Source organism: Grampus griseus (assembly GCF_964374135.1).
Source record: "Grampus griseus genome assembly, chromosome: 18".
Lineage (NCBI taxonomy): Eukaryota > Metazoa > Chordata > Mammalia > Artiodactyla > Delphinidae > Grampus > Grampus griseus.
Genome location: NC_139012.1, coordinates 12,226,894 through 12,245,931, shown reverse-complemented (window position 1 = coordinate 12,245,931; position 19,038 = coordinate 12,226,894). Strand labels below are relative to the sequence as shown.

At 46.3% G+C, this 19,038-nt stretch overlaps 1 protein-coding gene across 1 annotated transcript in view; it reads left to right on the top strand.

Moving 5' to 3' along the window:
• Positions 1-19,038, top strand: part of FARP1 (FERM, ARH/RhoGEF and pleckstrin domain protein 1) — a 290,345-nt gene that overhangs the window by 222,417 nt on the left and 48,890 nt on the right. Inside the window, exons 9-13 of the mRNA XM_082675754.1 lie at positions 1,646-1,741; positions 3,170-3,333; positions 4,035-4,103; positions 6,402-6,477; positions 7,572-7,821. Of these exons, the coding sequence (XP_082531880.1) occupies positions 1,646-1,741; positions 3,170-3,333; positions 4,035-4,103; positions 6,402-6,477; positions 7,572-7,821 (655 nt within the window). The remainder of the gene's footprint in view (positions 1-1,645; positions 1,742-3,169; positions 3,334-4,034; positions 4,104-6,401; positions 6,478-7,571; positions 7,822-19,038) is intronic.

The window sequence follows — 19,038 nt, the reverse complement described above, 5'->3', positions numbered from 1 at the left end:
ATAGATGTTTACATATATATATATAAATATATATAACAGAATCATTTTGCTGTACACCTGAAACTTACCCAGTATTGTAAATCAACTATACTTCAATTAAAAAAAAATGATACCTAATTTAAAAAAGAATATGTGTATATATATATATATATATATATATATAGCCTAGATTCCCTGTGCTGTACAATATATCCCTCAAGGCTTTCTCTTTTAAACAAAAGTGCTTTGGTTTCAAAGGGGTATGAAGAAAGCATCTGACCCTGTTTCATCTCATGAAATAGGGTCGGATTTCACCCGGGTTTGAAGGTGTAAATAGGTGCACGACCTAAAACTCTTTTTTCGAGCTTTGCCAGATTGGGTTACATTTCCCCCTTCGTATTTTACCAAAGTAACCCCAGTGATTCTTTGCTCCTGTATCAGATGTTTATGACGGACAGTAATTACCAAAGGGTTCGTGTCCCAAGAGAAGTTGAAGTTGGGTTTCCTGTGGGACACTAGGAAGTGACATTTTGTGAGCAGCGTGGTATTTGAGGAGGTGACTGTTCCTAATACCCACTGACCTGCAGAAATAATCTAGGCGTCCCTGATGAGAAAAACAACAGTGAAACAATGTGGTTGTCAGTCCTACCATTCCACTTCAAAGTTAAAACGCTTAAACATTTCTAAAGATCATAGTCGGGGGAAGAGGTGCCTCACAATTGAATTAATTTGCTTGGATTGTGTTTGAGACACTTGAAGTGTTGAGAATTGTTCCGTAATGTCATCATATACAAGGACTGTATCTTGAAATTAATCTTCTTGCCTGTGCCTAATTGCTTCATTCTAACCAATTTAAACGAATGGTTCTGGTGTTCAAACGGGCTCGAGGAATTCTAATTTCAGTTGAGAGGACGGCACAGATAGGAGCTGGTATCTGGCGACTCCCCACTGTGTCTCCCCCACTCCCACCTGGCGATCAAAGATGAGATGTGTGCGTCCCTCCCGGAGACTGTTCTCTGGCCTCAGAGACACACGGAGGGTGGGGTCTCCCCTCCCCGGCCCTGCTTGTGCTGTTGGAAGCAGAGCAGTGTGGACAGAGCAGGTGATCGCTGACCGCTGTGTTGCTTCTGTGGCTATAACAACAGCTGCTGGTTAAGGCACATGCCCGGGAATCTCATTCTGCTGCGGTAACCATGTGATTTCGAGCAAATTAAAATCCAGCCATGCTGCAGTTTCCACAGGTGTAGAATGAAGATAATAAATCCAGCTCCCTGGGTTCCGTGTAAGGCTTCACAAGATAAGGGCTGTAGAGGACTTGGGACAGTGCCTGGCGCTCGGCCCGTGATGGTCACCAGTAGTTGTGGTGGTTATCATGGTGTTTATTTTTATTTATCTTTCTCTGTATCAGCCCCTCGGCCAGCCTCTTCTCTCCCTGGAGGCAGGCTTAATTTGAAGGCCAGATCATGTAATTAGTGAGAAACAATGATCCAGGAAGGGAATGGGGGTCATCCCTCAGTCGCAGAGCCCGGGAATTCTCCAGCAAGAGGCATTCTTAGGAGGGGGAGAACGCCAGCCCTCCTTTCAGCTCCCCGTGAGCAGAGCAAACCGACTTGCATGTTGCTTGTCATTCATTTCCCGGCTCACTGGCCGATATCTTTGTTCTCAGGGTTTTACGAAGATCAATGCCTTCAACTGGGCAAAGGTGCGGAAGCTGAGCTTCAAGAGGAAGCGCTTTCTCATCAAGCTCCGCCCAGATGTGAACGTAAGTGCCTCTCGGAAAAGAGGGGGAGACCAGTGAGCCCCCTCGGGGCGGGGCAGGTCCCGCTAGGGCTCAGGTGGAACCCACGGCCGGCAGCTCTCCAGGTGTCTGCCAGTCTGTACTGTGTATCCAGACGCTCGGTCCCTCCGCAGCTGTCCTCAGCAGTGGACAGAGGGCACAGATGTGTGCCCAGGGAGGGGTCACTTCCCTGTGCACCTACGGGCCGCCCCCTCCTGTGCAGCTGCCGTGTCTCCAGCCTCGGCCACCTCGACAGCCCGGTCAGCATCCTGCCGTGCTCCAGGTCTGTCCCTCCCCACCCAGGGGCGGTCCTGCTGTAGTCCCCAGCCCCTGACGGCGCACTCTCACGAGCTGACCCGGCCCCTCCCCTAGCACACTTCCCTCCCTCTAAAGATGTCGCTCACGTGGCGCCAGGTCAGAGAAGGAAGAAAGCGTCTTCTCCATCTGCCATAAAACTAGGGATGGATGGGCGCCAGGGTGCTGATGTCCCCAACCAGAACTGGACTGCTTTCTCCCACGGGGGTAAAAAAAGATTATAAACGGCAGTCTAGGTTTATAGTCATTTGGTTACATTATGGATGAAATAGGTTTTTACGGCCTGATTTGGGAAGCAGTCACCCACTGGAAGTTGTTTTCTACGAGAACACACGTTTTGAGTCCAGAAGACTGGGTACTGCAGCACGACTCGTCTGTAAGTTGAGGCTGCACTACCGAGAACTGTGAGATTCTCCCCAAATGGCTGGAACCGCTGAGAATGTTAAGGGCTGTGGTAACATGTGTTTATATAATACGGTCACTTAAATTGAGAGCATTCAGTCTGGAAGTAGAAAATTACCGTATCCCCTTTCCCAAATCAAAGGACATGAATTTTTTAGCCTTGGGTGATACTTCAGTGCTCCAGAAAAAATGTTCATTTCCTGTATGGTCCCTGGGGCCACCTGGAGGCTGAGCCATATGCTTTTTGATGGAGAAAACGCTTAAGCACAATATTCAAAGTTGGCATGAACCATGGGGGAGAAAACAGAAAGAAGAAATGTGTTTTAGTTATTTTAAGGAGGCAGAAGAGGCATTTCAGTGCTTGGATATTTTTTCACGAAGGGAATGGAAGCCAAGTAAACAGCATTTGTTTATGATTTCTGTCAGAGGGAATGTTGTAACTTCTGCTGAGTATCCCCATTTTCTGTGTGTTCCTCTAAGGAATTAAGTGGGGAAGAAAATGGTTGAACGATGATGACTGTATTTCGTCATGAGGAACAAATGTGTTTTACTAAATAGGTGGATTTATGGTCATGCTATAATAAAATACACAATTGAAATTTTACTGGACAAATTTGTTTTCTGCCCCCTTTCCCGTACTGTAACTGAACGTCTCTGGGTAATGGAAAAAACCAAAGTGTTATTTTCTCTTTCTAGAGCTCATACCAGGATACCTTGGAATTCCTAATGGCCAGTCGGGACTTCTGCAAATCCTTCTGGAAAATCTGTGTTGAACATCATGCCTTTTTTAGACTTTTTGAAGAGCCCAAACCGAAGCCAAAGCCTGTTCTGTTTAGCCGAGGGTCATCGTTTCGGTTCAGGTAAGGATTCTGCTTCACATCTCTCCGTCTGCCATGTGGTCATTTTCCCCAAGACTTTCCTCGGGAAAGCTGGCTTGCAAGAGCTTTGGCTGATGGCATGTTTGCCGGGTCATCGCAAAAGGCTCCTGGCAGCCCCTTGCTGTGTTCGGTTTGAACGTTAGGTAGCCACTAGGCAGTCTCCCCAGCCACAGACAATGCCTAGAGGAACTCTTCTAATTCAGAAAGGATTTCCTTTCTCTGTAGAAGCAAAAGCACCTTGTTAACACCTGCTGTAGCTTCACCGAATGCTCTGTAGACCTGCCCATCACTGGTTCAATTTCTCACTCATTCTTTCAACCAGTCTTCGAGTGTCTACTGCATGTCAGATTCTGCTCTAGGTGTTGGGGGTACACTGTGAACAGAGCTATCCCTGCCTTCATGAAGTGTACAGGCTCTTGGGATGGTTGCTTAATAATCAAACACAGAATCGTTAAGTTGTTGAGTTCACTGAACTTTTTCTGTCGTGTGTAAGGGAAATATCAGGAGACAGAATGGACGCAAAAGCACAGTTTCTCTTGGGACTGCCTTCATCCCGGGCTAGCCGAGAAAACTCCCGCGTCTCCCAGCTGTGGGAGGGAGGCAGGATGGTGGAGGGCTGTGCTGAGTGTGAAATGAGAACGCCTTGCTGTCTTCTCCGCCCCCTCTCGTGGTCTTCATTTTAGTGGCCGGACTCAGAAGCAGGTTCTCGACTATGTGAAAGAAGGAGGACATAAGAAGGTGCAGTTTGAAAGGTAAGAGAAACGTCAGTGCCACTTGCGGTTTGAGAGGAGTCGTTCTCTGCAGGCAGTGGTGCTCTAAGCGGCTAAGCATCGCTCCCCCCAGGCCCGGTGAGCTAGAGAATCGCTGCCGCCCGGTCAGTCTCGGCCGGTTCAGTGTTAGGAACAGCTGAGGCCCGGGGGACACTGAACTCCAGGGTGAAAGGAAGCCAGCAGAGGGCAGGGATGCAAGAGGAATGCGAGCTGACAGAGGGGGTAAAGCGCTGTAAAAACCTACTCACCGGTGAGTCCTTAAATATTTGGGGATTTGAATTGGAAGTATTTCTATACACTTTTTTTTTTTAATTGGAAAAATTGCAAACCCTTTTCTTTAGGTTTTTTTTTAAATTAATTTTTATTGGAGTGTAGTTGATTTACAATGTTGTGTTAGTTTCAGGTGCACAGCAAAGTGAATCAGTTATACATATATCCACTCTTTTTAGATTCTATTCCCGTATAGGTCATTACAGAGTACTGAGGAGAGTTCTCTAAACTTTTAAATTCAGTAACGTTTGATTGAAGAGAAACAGGATTTACTGCTGTTGTTAGCAAATGCTGATAGCTCTTATTGTATGCCAGGCACTGTTCCAAGCCCTTTAGACGTAGGAACTCATGGAGTCTTCATACCTGCTCTGTGAGGTCCGTGCTATTTTATTTCCTTTTTAAAGATGGAGACATGGCAGCTCAGAGATGTTGAGTAACTCGCCCAGGTCTCAGAGCTGGTAAGTGGGCCCTAGTCATCCAACTCCAGAGCTCACTGCCCTTCAGCACTGCTCTGCCCAGAGGGACTAAAAGAAAAGGGTACAGGGGTGAAGGGATGGTGCGCCAATGACTGTTCAGTTGCAAGTGTTTGTTTTAATGGTTTTCTTTTTTCAGTTTAACACATTTAAAAATTACAATAAAGCACAGAGGATACAGCAAACACCCGTGTTCCTAGTACTTAGAATTAACTAGTCACATTTTAACTTTGGTTTCTAGGATTTTATTTCTTCTTCCCTTATTTGCAGCTATTGTGGTTACAGATGTAGTGAAAACCCCCTTTAACCAACAGCCTTCGTTACTTCCCTCCTTCCCTCCCCAGAGGCAACAACTACCTAATTCCTGTTACTTCTATTAGAAATATTCATGCACCCAAAAAGAACAGGCAGAACTGCTCTGGGGGTGTCCTTTTTCATTTATATAATCAGTATTACATTGTACGTAATCATGCGTCTTGCTTTTTAAAGCTGCCCTGATTTTGAGATCTATCTTAAGCGTTTTATGGTATTGTGAAAGTGTTACCTTTCAGGTGTCTGATTCCCTGTTGAGAAACGTTCAGGTTGTTTGGTGTTTTGTTTTGCTTTTGCTGAAGCAAATGTGCTGCCTTGACCATCCTTGTATATCTCTCCTGACGGAGGTCTGGGGTCGTTTTTCCCTCCCTGTACATAGAAATGTAATGTTCAGAAGGTTATCTGTATGCTTATCTAGATGTAGCGAAGCAAACCCCATCATTTTCCCGGACAATCCACGATTAATCTTTTGGGGATCGTATAAGAAGGGGTCTGCCTCTCTCTGACTCAGAATGTGCGTGCTCCGGAGCCTTGGTGTGTTACTTTGGAGTATTTTAAAGAAAAGCTGGATGGACATTGGAATTTAATCTCTATATTTATGCGGTTTCATGTGTTTGAGTACCTGAAAAGTTTCTCATGCTTGTCCCCTGGGAAGCTGGGGACCGACACACTAAGGGAAGGAAAAGATTAAAGGGAAGATGTTGGTGGCATTAAAAACCAGTTTCTTCTACTGTGGAGTCTATAAATTCATTCCTGGGGCAGGGCCTTTTCTCTGAACTGAGTGCTGTGAAGGAGTGGCTCATTAGTGGCAGAGGCCTCTGTTGTAGAACTGATCTAGAAAATCATTACCCAGAACACACCAATCGATTTCGTATTGTTAGGCCAGGGCTTGCAATCAGAGCGTGCTCGGGCCCAGCCGGCTTCTCCCTCCCAATGACGTTTCCCGTAACTAGAGAGTTAGCGTTCAGTGGTAGTACTCCCGACCGGCTGGACCACTGCAGTGGGAGCTGGGAATGCTGAGAACGTTTTCAAGGCTGAAGCAACCCCCGAATCCTACGAGTGATACAGAAAGGGTGACTGGGTCTGTCTCCAGGGAGCATTTATCCAGACTCCTGCGGGTGCCTTCACTACTGGGGAATGCCTCATGCCGTTATTTTTCATGTGAAACCAATGAAAAAAAAACCCAATTCACCTAACTTTAGTTCTCTCGTGTGATTTCCCCCAGGAAACACAGCAAGATTCACTCCATCAGAAGCCTTGCTACGCAGCCTGCAGAGCCGAACTCAGAAGTGCCAAAACAAGTCAGTGATGGTGATAGTCACTCTTATAGCTGTTTTCCACCAGACGTCCTCTGCTGGGGACTGGCTTTCCTAGTCTGCTTTGTTGTTCTTCATCCTTCCACTTCGGGGTGTTTTCTGGAGGAGGCTCTAGCTGTGTGCCCTGGCTCTGACCAGACACGGGCTCTGTGCTTCTCGCCCTGGCCCGTATCCTTTCCCCTCCTCCCTCCCATGCCCTGGCCCCAGGGAAGTTTGCTCTATTGGCCTGAACTCAGCTTAGGGCTGGAACCACCCAGGGCCAGAGCTGAGCCCACCCTCCAGCTAAGAGATCGGGATTTAGCTCGGGGGTGACGGGTGTAGCTCCCCTCGGCTGCCAAGGTCAGAACCTTGCGCTGGCGCGGGACCGGACGGTGCGTTCCCAGGGCTCGTGTTACAGAGCGGCGACCACAGCTGGCAGCGAGACACAGCACCGCTCTCGCTCTGAGGGTGGCCAGGGCTCGTTTTCCCTGGAGTTGGTCTCTGGATGAGCTCTCAGGGTTTTCTCTACAAGAGAATGAGAACTTTGTTGGGAAAGAACATGAAGGCAGTCTCCCTGTGCGAATCCAGAGAGCCTGTAAGCTGCCCGTCCTGCCCTTAGGCATCGAAACAAAGACGTTTTTGTCATGTGTCTGAAATCCGTGTCAGCTCGCCTTTGGAGGTCCACGGTGCCTTTCCTCCTCCGCCTGCCCCCACCCCCTCAGGAAGTCAGTCCCCTGTGGGCCGGAAGGACCATCTTCTTCCATAGAAACTTGGGACGCCCAAGAGGAGACTGCCGGTCCCGGAAAGCAGAGGCACTGCCTCACCTGTGCTGCCGGGGACCCCGCGCTGTCGGCTTCCACACCCTGAGAGAACGTTCTGGATGCTGACCAGACAGCCTCGGGAGTGCCCGATTCCTGACAGGGTGCTTTGTTCTAACACCGGGGAGGGCAGGCCTTCTTTGGCGATCCTTGGCCACTCGATGCTTCAGGAGATGCCGTTAGGTTGGACTCCGCGTCTCTGTCTCTTCCAGCCGTGGTGTAACCTCTCCCTTTTCTCTTCGTCTCCCTCCCCCTTCTCTCGCGCACCCCCGCCCCACCCAGGCTCAGCAGAGCGCCAGCCTTACCTTCGGAGAAGGTACCGCATCCCCGGGCGGCCAGAGCTGCCAGCCGGGAAGGGACCCGCCCGCTTCGGCCGATGAGCGCGGGCCACAGCGCAACCCCACTCCGCAGAGGAGCCCGGCGGGGAGCACGAAGGCAGACGGGGCCGGCAGGGCGGAGACGGAGGAAGAGGAGGAGGTCGCTAAGGACAGGACCCAGCAGAGTAGACCTCGGCCCCCGCAGCCAAGCACAGGTCCAGCATCCAGGGCTGCCCAAGGCAGCAACACTTCCATTCCTTTCATTGACTGCAGTGACGTAGACAGTGAATACGACCTCCTCAGGGAACAAGCGTCCCGGTCACGGTCCCAAACAAATGACAACTATGAGGGTGATTTGACCAGTGGTGTTTATCTGCTGTCCAGGGATGAGAGGCAAATAGAGGCTAGGCGCAGGGCTTCCCTTCACTCTGCGAAGTCCTCCCGGCCTCCTTCCAGAGAATTCCGCGATGATGATTCAGCAGACATCACCTTTGACATGAGTGGGAGCCCCAGACTCCCAAGACATAGCTCTCTGATAGATGAGATGTTCAGGGCCTCAGGCGGTCACAGTCCCCTGGCCACCCCCTTGTCTCCCAGCAGCGGAAGTTCAAGTCCAAGTATGAGTTGGGACAGGACCGGGTCCCAAGGCTATGTTTCCGAAAACGCACATGACTATAGAGAGAGAAGTGTGGGAGGAGATCCTCTCCCAAGCCAGGGTCCTCGTGATGAAGACGGTTCCCCCGTCTTACAAAGGCCCCACTTAAGGAATCTGAGATATAATAAGTCAGAGACAGATCCACTCATTCTTAGCCAGGTAGCATCAAGCCCGAAGGCAGGGGATAGGTTTGATGGCCATGGAAAGGGAGGCCCGGCTGGCCCGGCCGCTTCGGAAGGTAGGACGCTGGCTAATGGTACACCTCTCGTGGGTCCGACCTCGAGGATCCCCATGGCGCAGTCAGCGTGTGCCCCTGGCAAGGCAGCCCAGCTGGCACCCCTGCAAATAACCGAGGGCTCCACCAGCAGTGGGACTGAATCCAGCGATTCAGACTCTGAACTGGCCAGCCCCCTGAGCCAGCCCCTCGTGTTTGGTAACCCAGCTGTGCTGAGTTCCCCCTCCGGCGTGAGGAGAAAGAAGTCCTTGGGTGGCCTGCCTTTGAATGAGGACGGAGAGGAGTATGAGTGAGGAGACCAGAGGGCGGGTCTTCAAGGGCTGGAAATCTGGAGTTATGCGTCCAGGGTTTCCCTGGAGATGCTCTGTCCTAGTGGCTTGTTAATTTCTAATCGACCTTTGTTAGAGGAGGTTTTAGGGCAGGCACATGCTTGGGTAGGGCACGCCTGGCTTCTCAGATCTTTCAGAAGGACAGAGTTTCACACATCACGACAAGTTACCAAGAGCTTGTTTCTCTTTCTGGCTGAAGGCTAGGAAGACATCCTTTGTCATGAATCTGATCATGTGTATAGTGTACTGTATTTCCGTGGAAATTTTCTGTGTATCTTCAGTTGTGTACACAGATCACCCTCCCATCTGGTTGATTATTGGGACGAAAGTATCACTGAGATCCCAGGAAAGGTGTGGGTTTTACTTTGAACCCCTTCTTTAAAAGGAGGGCTGCTTTGCTGCGCCTCATAAAGCGAGGAATTGACAAAACTCAAGGCCAAAGGTCAGTCGGCTGCTAGTTGAAATGAAGTGTTGTTGAAATATTAGTTAATAAGACTAGGGAATATTTTAATTGGAAGCATTTGGGATGATTCTTTGCAGACTTCCTGTGAAATGATATAAATCTTCCTGAACTGGAATCGATATGAGATTGCTGGTTTGGTTTGGGTTTGCTTTCATGGGTCCAACGTTAGTTACGGTTGAAGAAGGTGTAGAATAACCCTGGCCGTCAGAGCCTCTTGGTGAAACAGAGATGCTGCTGAATAACGATGCAGGGTAGGTACTGTTGGCGCCAGGAGGTTAGCAAACTCAAGGTTTCGCCTCTGAGTAGTGCGCAGTACCGAGAAGGGCTGTTTCCCGGTCTCGTTGCCCTTGGTGGATTTTTACGCACGTTCTCAACGCTCACACGCTCAGGAACAGTGTCTTCTGGCTGCTTCTCTGTGAAGAAAAAAGAAAGTAGAAGCAGTGAGAGGTTTGGTTTCTTTTTAAATCTTACCATCTACACCAGTGCCTTTCACCCAGCGTTTCTGCATTTCAGATGGAAAAGCCTGGTTGGAACTTGCATTGCTTCTCAGCCTTAGCTGCACTTTGGAATCACCTGGGACATTTAAAAAATTGGTATTACCTGAGCCCTGACCCTAGAAATTTGGATCAAATTGGTCTGGAGTGCCCCTTGGGGTCCCCAGATGGCTCTGCTAGGCTGCCAGGGTCATTTCTGAGCCAGACACTGTTGCCTTCTAGAATCTAGCGGAATGTGATGGAAGCGTCAGCTGAAATGTTGGCTTGCTTGCCGAGTAAGAAGAGCATCACCAATGAAATGCTTTTCTTCATGCCTGCTCTTTGGTACTTTTTAGTCTTTGGTACTTTTTTTAAAAAAAGATAAATGGTAGAATAAAAATTTTAGATCCTGAGTAACTACAAAATTATTGAAAAGAGTTGTAGTGATGATTCAGCCCTAAGGTGCCGCCACGCGAGTGGCCTTATTAAAACTCATCGTGTGGCTTTGTCACGGGCAAGAACTAAGCAAGTTTAGGGAAACAGTAGAATTTGGCCACAGTGTTGAATAAGCAGAAATATTGACAGACCCTGTGGTTCACACGTGACGCTCTGTCCACATGAATGTCGAGAAGTTGATTTTAAAGATTCTGAAAACTTAATCCATTTTTACGCACATTTTTGCTTTATCTTCCTGATCATTTGATTCAGTGCATGGTTGATGAATCAAGTTGATTATCGGATAGCTTGAAAGATGTTCACTGAAGTAGTCTGTTCATCTTTTGCTTTATTTAGATTTACATGTTTAACAGAGTCACAGAATTTTGAAGCCAGAAGGGACCTTGGAGGTCACCTAGGTTAAACCTTTATTTATGGATGAGAAACCTTGTTCTGACGAAGGGAAGAGACTTCCCGTAGTCCTACAGCCGTTGCATGACAAATCTAAAACCAGAACCTTGGCCTCTGGGCTTCAGTGTTTTACTCTGTGTGACAGCTAGATGCACTAGGACCTTTTGAGTTCAGTATTTTATATTTTGTGACTCTTGTATGGATTAATAATTAAAATCATATGGAGATCAGGAATCATGTAGACTTAGGTTATTACAGTCCATATTAGGTAGGAAGAACTACTGCTTTTTATATTGTGGGGTTTTTGCAGTTATAGCCCATTTTTGCCTATTCTGTTTTGAGCTTAGAGAAAGGTGTCAATTTGCTATATAAAAAAGTAGTCAAACGTGAGTTAAGCAGAGTCCCATGTGGAATCTGTGGTTTATTTGTGAAGGTGGTGTGTTCAAATGAGTTTTCTTTTTACCTCTAATCATACAGCAGTCTGATCATGAAATATGAATGAGCAGAAGGTATTAACTTAGCTGGCTTAGAATGTGAATCATCAGATGTAAACCCCCAAAGCAAAACATAGTCCAGTAATTATTTTGTTTTGCTTTTTCCCCGAAGAGATGATTTTTTATCCAAAGTGTTTCAAAAGCAACTGATCAACGGTGATGTACCCAGTTCTATATTGACGAGATTTTCTGCTTTTAGGGTCACTGGTAGAGTTTTTCTCCGCTTTGGTTTTGTACCAGCCAAGCAACTCCGTTTCTGCTTCTCAGTCAGTCTTTGTGAGGGTGGCAGTTCTGATGTGATTAACAGTGCTTAAAAGAAAGGGGGTGTGGGGGTGGGAAAAGGTGTGTAGTTTTTTCAAAAGCCACCTATTCTGACGTGCTGGGAATATTCACTCATTGCCTCTGGGAGAGCTTTCCCTGCACTAGTAAAGAGAGCTGCTGAGTGAGTAAACCTAAACATTCTTTGAGTCTGAAGGTAGAGCCAGTCCACTGAGGTGAGGAGGTCAGAGAAAGCCAGCAGGCTGCATGCCACCCCCAGCGCCCCACACCTTCCATGCCTTCTGCCTGCTGTGAGACTCTGGTCCCCAAGTCCTTCCCTGGCCTCTGGAATCTCACTGTGTGGTTTAAGAAGGGCAGGCACATGCCTGAAGTTGAACTAAGTGCAGGAAGATCAGAGATGGGGTTGGGTGTGACCAATAGGCAGCAGAGATTAGAGACCTGTGAATTCTTTCAGACTTCCAAAGGGTTTCCCAAGACCTGTCAGAGCCAGTTTTTCTAAGGCAACAGCTAGTGTAGGGGTCGCCTGCATCAATAAGGAAGCCAAGTCTTCAGATAGCGGCTGCTCCTGTGCAATGATGTCTTAAAGCCTTGGGTGGAAGACAAACCAAATATAGAAACAGAAATCTTCAAGCCACTCAGGGCGACTCTGGGGCCTGCGCACATGAATATCTTTTGTTAGATAGTATTTCAAAACGTGTAAATTATACATTCTTTAGTGACTGATTTTTGTTGCTGCTTGTTCGGGCAGCATAAAAATGCAAGAAATTCTCGTAAAGAACGGCATTTAATGAGTTCCAGAACTTACAGTGGATTGCCCCAGCTCCTTGACCAGTCATCTGTATGCCAGGATGCTATTTTATTAGACAGGCATTTAGTTAAAGGAAGTCTGGGAGCCAGATTCTTCTCCACATATGTGATTCGTATTTGGAAATTTCTCACAGATTTATCTCACCAAATGGTGCTTCTGTGGCCGGCACTTAAAAATGTGAATAATTTCCATTTGATGCTCCAGAACTTCTTTGAAGATTCAAACCAAGTAATGCTTTAAAAAAAATATATATATACACACACACACACACACACACTAGGACTGCAAACCCAAAATACAGCATGAGCCTCTTGAAATTTCCACCAAGTATACGAGATCCAACCTGTCCTCAGCTGAATCAGAAACCCCACTTGCGTCTTCGCTGTGGAGTCAGTTTGATTGTGTTGGCAAGCAGTTCCTAAAAGAAGCAGCAATTAAAATATTAAGCTGCCATTTTAAATTTTGTTAAAGCTGTTGTGAATGTGCATCACCTCCCATTTTCATAGCTTTAACCAGTGTTCATAGGGTTTTAATCCACATGCTCCACTTGAAATGCTCTTCCCTATTTCAACACAGTATGGGTTTGGTGCAATTGAAGTCATCAGTGAGTGGTTGGGCTACAGGTAGGCCCAGCCTTAAATTAAGAAACTTGGGGTCCCCTTCATTACTAGGTTTATTTTGAGTTTATTTGCTTCTGTCTTGATCACTCTTCTTTGCCTAGGCCCTCATTTTCATTAACCAGAATTTAAAGCTGTCTGAGCTGCATCCCCAAGAAAGGCTCTTTTTTCCTGGATCTTCTCCTTTGTAGTCTATGAACATTCCTCCTCTGATGAGCTTAATTACTCTAAGGCTGGCCTTCCTCTAGTTTCATGGGGATGAGTCTACCGTTGACTCTTGGACAACACGGGTGTGAATGGCGCAGGTCCACTTACGCACAGATTCCAAGTACCACACAATCCAAGGTTGGTGTAATCCGCAGATGCGGAAGTGTAGATACACACAGAGGGCCGACTATGAGTCATGCATGGATTTTCCACTGCTCGGAGGGTCTGCACCCCTGACCCCCGTGTTGTCCAAGGGTCCACTCTATTGCTGCCAATTTTACAAAGCAAACTGCAGAAGAGTCTTTCAATGCAGTCTTTGCAATAGAGAAAGTTTCTTTGAACCCGAAAGAGGTGAACATGTCAAAATAACCTGTTGCTGGCAGCTCTCTGAGGTTACACTCAGCCGTGTTAGCCAAGTTCATAAGAACATACGGAAGGAAAGGTACTAGTGGATGAACTTCTGCAAGAAGGAAGTGACTAAAGAACTGGAGTCTGGCGACATTTAAAGAATTTACTGGCGCTGCTTTTTCCTCGTTAGTCTAATTCCATCTGTTTCTGTTTAGTTGAATGAAATGTAATACAGGGAAATGGGGTCTCTAGTGTACACTGTGCGTACCTCTAACACCAGTTGCTAGTTGTTAAAATGAAGCCACGACGTTTAGATCAAAATAAGCATGCCACTTAATGTAGCAGCTCTCTTTTTATTAAAAAAAATAATAATGAAAAACAAAAAATACCCATGATGGTTTGGGCTAAGGTTGTAGGCATCAAAGATCAAAAGTGACCTGGTTGCCACCTGTTTGGAATACATACTTGGAAAAGAGCTATTTATTGTTTCCTGTGTAACCTAGGGATTTTTAAGTATTTCCTCTATAAACAAAAGTTGCAAATGCTGATTTGTGTGTCAGATACATATTTGGGAGGAGGTGAGTAGAGTTGTGAAAAACAGGTCTTGCTTCATGAAGTTCAGAACATGTCACTCCAGAAAACACAGATGAAACTTCCAGCGTGGGGGATTTTTTTTTTTTTTCCCCAATCAAAGCAGTTAAACACCCTGGTGGAAGCTAAGGTAGAATTAGTGAATCTTTTTTAAAGCTTTAGAAATTGAAGAGACTCTGATTCGTTGATCGTTTCAGCGCAGATGGACTGAATGATGCCCACGTCACAGCGTAGCCTTGGAAGCAGCCTCTGGCGATCTCCTTGGCCTCTGGTGTTCGGTTATAACTTCTGGTGGAAGGCATCTCCTTGGCGTCTTCGTGTGGGTTCTAGATCAGGTTGCTCTGATATGTCTTAGGGTGGTTTGGTATTTGAAAGTAGGGAGGATTGAACATCAACTGTTGACAGAGGGTATCTGATCTAAGTCTGTAGTTGAGAGCTGGTGTGAAAGGTTAGCTTCAAGGCAGGTGTCGTTAATGCAGTCATGGACATGGTACTGAGAATTACGTGAGCTTGTTGCTAGGGGTCAGGTGCAGGAACTTCAGAATATTGAAGAATAGAAGTTGGAAATCACTGCAAAATGCAACATAAACCAAGAGTACTAAGGCGGGAGCAAGGACCATTGTGTGTGGGGGGGGGTTGGGGGAGTCTATAACAAAGCATCGGACAGTAATTAACTCTATGTTTGAGTAAGAGGTAGAGGTGTTAGTGGTACCAGGAGTTTGGAGGCAGTCCTGCTTTATTAGAAATTGGGGTTGTTAACTGACTCTCAAATAGGAAACAGTAGAAGGGTCATTTTGGGGCCTCTGATGGGCCTGTCAGTATTCCCAGATGACCTTTCTGGCTCATGAAACTGGCCCAACAATTGCTTTGTCCTGGGCCTTGCAGTTCCTTTGTAAGAAGGAAAGCATTTGTCACTCTGCCCGCAGAGATTTATAGAAAGACCAAAGACAGGCTTTCCTTAGTCAAGAACACACACCCCGCTGCTCTCTACACACGCACCTGAATGGCCAGTGGATTCAGTCCCTTACCCTCACCTCCTTTCTGCCTGGAAGGTTGCTGTGAAAACCTGACTAACCCAATCTCACAAGCTTGGCCTACGTTATTAATCCAGTTCCCTTCTGTTCTCTCTGTGTGTACATTTAATATTTTATTAAAAATTTCTAATATGCTGAATTAATTTTACAACAGACAAGGCTGGGGACTTCATTCTCATTTTTGTCATTTGTTTAATAAATCTGAGAAAACATTTTTCTGTTGTGCCGTGGTATGCACTGTGTGGTCAGCATGTACCTATCTAAGAGAAAACTTTTTTTTTTTTTCAGCGTTCTGTCTTTTATCCTCAAAGCATGGTGTACCTTCTCTTCCCTGCATTGTTGGAGCACTGTCTGATGTCTTTTTTTTTTTTTTTTAACATGACTGAATACCAGTTTGTACTTGGAACACCTGTTTCTTCTAGAATGCAATGATGCTGCATCACTAAACAGCAAGCCTTGTCACGGAGGCATCCTGAGCCTCATGCTCGGTGGTACCATATTTCACTAAAGGTGGGGAAATGGAAGATGAACGGAAGACTTCACTTTTCTGATTCCATCTTCTCCAGGCCTGCACTTTGTGCTGTGTGGCGGTGGGGATGGTCCTTGGAAGGGAGCCAGGATCTCTGTAGGGCGGGGCAGGGCTCATGGAAACAGAGAGCATCTGTGGCAGCAGCTTACGTGGGCGGAGCTCAGACAGCTAACCAGGGGACTGGCTCCCTATGTTGAATGACACCATCTATTCCAATGGGGATGGCAGACGTTCCACAGCTTATAAGCGAATTTGGCTGTGTATGTGTGCTTTGTTGGGGAGCGGGGATAGGTAGCAATGCAGAGAAGACCTCTCTAGCTCAGCCCAGGTGGCCCCTCGTGGCCAGTGAGCTGTTTGTGGTTTGCTGTCTACCCAGAATGTAGGCTCCCACAGATACTGTCTGGTTCTACCTCCTCTCCACGGCTGGGAGTGCAGTAGTTCACGAAAGCATGGATTTATTCCACCGGGAAGGTGGCTGGTTTCTCCAGTAACAATGAGCTTGGCGATTCTTTAAGCATGGAAGGCCAAACTCATGTAACGATGTATGCACGGGATTAATAGCTTTTGTTCATCTCCACTGAAGAGGCTTTTACTTGTCCTAACAGGTATCTTGCTGTAAAAACTGTCAATTGTAACCGTTCTTTCCGACCGATGGCCGAAGCTTTGTCCCGAGTACAAGATGGTGTTTTCCGTTGGTGTGAAGCACCATGTCCCCCACAGCCCAGACACTGCCAGCACCACCACCGTGTTCATACGTAGGAGAATTCTCCTTTATCTTTTCCCCATAAACGAGAACAAGCTAGTGCATTCGCTATCATTTTCCCATTAGCAGCATTTCTCTTTATTTTCCTGCAAGTTGCATTTCTGTTGCTTTTCTGAATTGCTTGATGATGAACAGTAATGATGTTTAGCTGCTTGTAAAACTTTTCTTCAAGGAACTTGGTCTAAGAAGCCCGTACCTTACGCACAACCACCTAAGTTATCGAGAAGAAGGCCACCCTGCTATGATTGGTAATCCTATAACCTGGTTTTTCTTGTGGAATCTTGTAACTTCAATGAAACATTGTCAGCCCTTTTTTTTTTTTTTTTCTCACATATTCCATTGGGGTGGGACCCAGCTTTGTTATCAGACTAGAGTGAATCCTGCCTGGTCTGGAGGCTTCTCCTGAGTCAATACAGTACTGACCCTTTTTTTTTTTGGTAACTGGCTTTCAAATGCAGACCATCTCCAGAGAGGGTTTGTCTTCTCTTTTAGAGGGAGATTGTGGATGTAAAAAGAGGCTTTTTAAAAATAAATGCAAACCTGCCTCTGTAATGTATTTCCTACGTGTGCCTTTGAAGCATATTCTGGGTACATAGAGTTACAATCTCCTATATTTTAGAAGCAAACGGCAGGAGACAAATCACAATAGATGAGTGGCATCTAGACGTTTGCCAAATACAGAACTTTGGGAGAATATTGAGGAAATCCTCATAGATACTTTTTAAATAACTGTACTTTTTATAATTTTGAAAAGAGGACTTGAGAAAGCAATCAGCAGTCTCATTTTCATCTGTATTCTCATTCTCAGATATTTTCATATTTACCAAATCTATGGATTACTATTTTTAAAGTTGTCAGGTTTTCTGGTTCCCTCAACAGGAAAAATAACACTTATCTAATTAAAAATGAGGATTCCCAATTTATTTGACTAGTTTAAAACAGGACAGGTACAACTAAGTATTTGAAATGCCATTTTCATTACTGGAGAAACAGATTAGAGAGTTCTCTTTCCCCAGGCTTGTGTGAGTTTGTTCTTAAGCCTTTTAGTATAGTCAGAGGAAGTAGGTGGTCACTAGGCGGCTTGTACCCAGTCCCAAGCTCGGAAGGCAGGCGTGAGTTTGGCTTCTCGATCATAAACCATGTTCCCACTGTTTTATGTGCCTCTGGTGGAGGGCTGGTCAAGAGATGCTCCAGTCTGGGTGGGGCTGCAAATCCAACTTCCCCTGTGCAGCCAGAGAGAAGAATTATGAATGTATATTACATTAAAAACATAGAGCAGCTAACCCAGTTTCTGGACTGGGTGATAAATTGAAATCCATACATATTGCAGTGCTAATTTGAAGTTCCATACTTGTTTGTGCCATGAGAATGTGTACATTTGAAAGGATATTTTTTAAAGCAGTTACCAGAAATGCCCCCCTCGAGAGTAGCATTAGTGAAGGCATGTTTAATCCGGGGGAGTGACATAAACTCAGCCCTGTTGGTACAGATTAAGGGTGGACGCGGGGACATGGAGATCTGGGGGTGGCGAAGGGAGGCGTGTCATGAAATTATTTGGTAGAGGTGAGGGACTTGAAAGTCGTTAACCAGACGTATGACTGAATGCCGAAAAACCTGCAGGGCAATTTCTAAAAATAGGAAAAGATTCTTTTAAGAATCAAAAAGCTTCCAGACTTAGGGCGGTAACTGATCTTTTTCTAATCTCTTCAGACTTTTTTCCACCTATTGCCTTAATATCCAGGTGGTTTCTTAGAAGATTCTCTCCCCGCCCCAAGTTATTTACCTAGAGCCCCTTGCTGAAAGAAATTCCTTTGTGTCAATTTGCCATAGAGGAGGAAAATGATAAAAATTGCCAGGCGTTAATCAGTTCATGGAGTAGCCGTGAACACCGGTCACCATTTCTCCTCATTGCCCAGGGCTGCGTCTTCAAGGCAGGGAACAGACTGTGTGATGGGAGCAGCTTTTTAAGGTTGCAGAAACCTGGCAGAGTCATTTGATCTAACATCGCCATGTTTGTTGGCTTTTATTGTCAAATGGACGACTTCAGTGAAAATTGGTCACATGTAGCTCTAGTAACTGTGACCTTAGTTACCCTTCACACTTGCCCGAGGGCAGGCCCTGCGTGGACACCACTTTGTACAGACCCTCGTCATACACTGGCTCCAAGTCGAAAGAGAACTTTAATTACTCACCAAGCTGCCAATTCTACTGATTACTCTCGTCAGCATATTCCATTGATTGTTGAATGGTAAATGAGCCACCGATTTTTGTTTGGGACACATGTCATCTATGAATTTTCAAAGCCTTGAGGAGTTTCTCTTGCCAGGGGAGGAAGGAGGCTATTCTCCATGGATGTGGCTCAGACTGGTAAATGGAACCTCAGAGTCTGGGACCTTTCCCTTCCTTAGCATTGCTGATAGATTTCTAGAACAGGCTGCTTGGTCTTTATTGATTTATTGGTCTTACTATTTAAATACACTCATCGCCTTGGCCTTCTTGGGCCCTGTTAGTAGACACAAAGCCCGTTGAAGTCGCCTCTCAGGAAATGGAAATGGGCTACCCTAATTTGGTCATCCTCCAAGGTTGTGTATTGCACGTGTAACGTCGGTGTCACACACACCTTTAGGCCACGTGAGTGAGAACGTAGCTGAACCCAGAACTGCCCCGGACTCTACATAGGGACATCGGTTGTCGTCAGGTTCACTCTCGGTGTCCCGCTTTCTGAATCCTGTCTCCAGTGTGCTCCAGTGGGGTGTCTTCT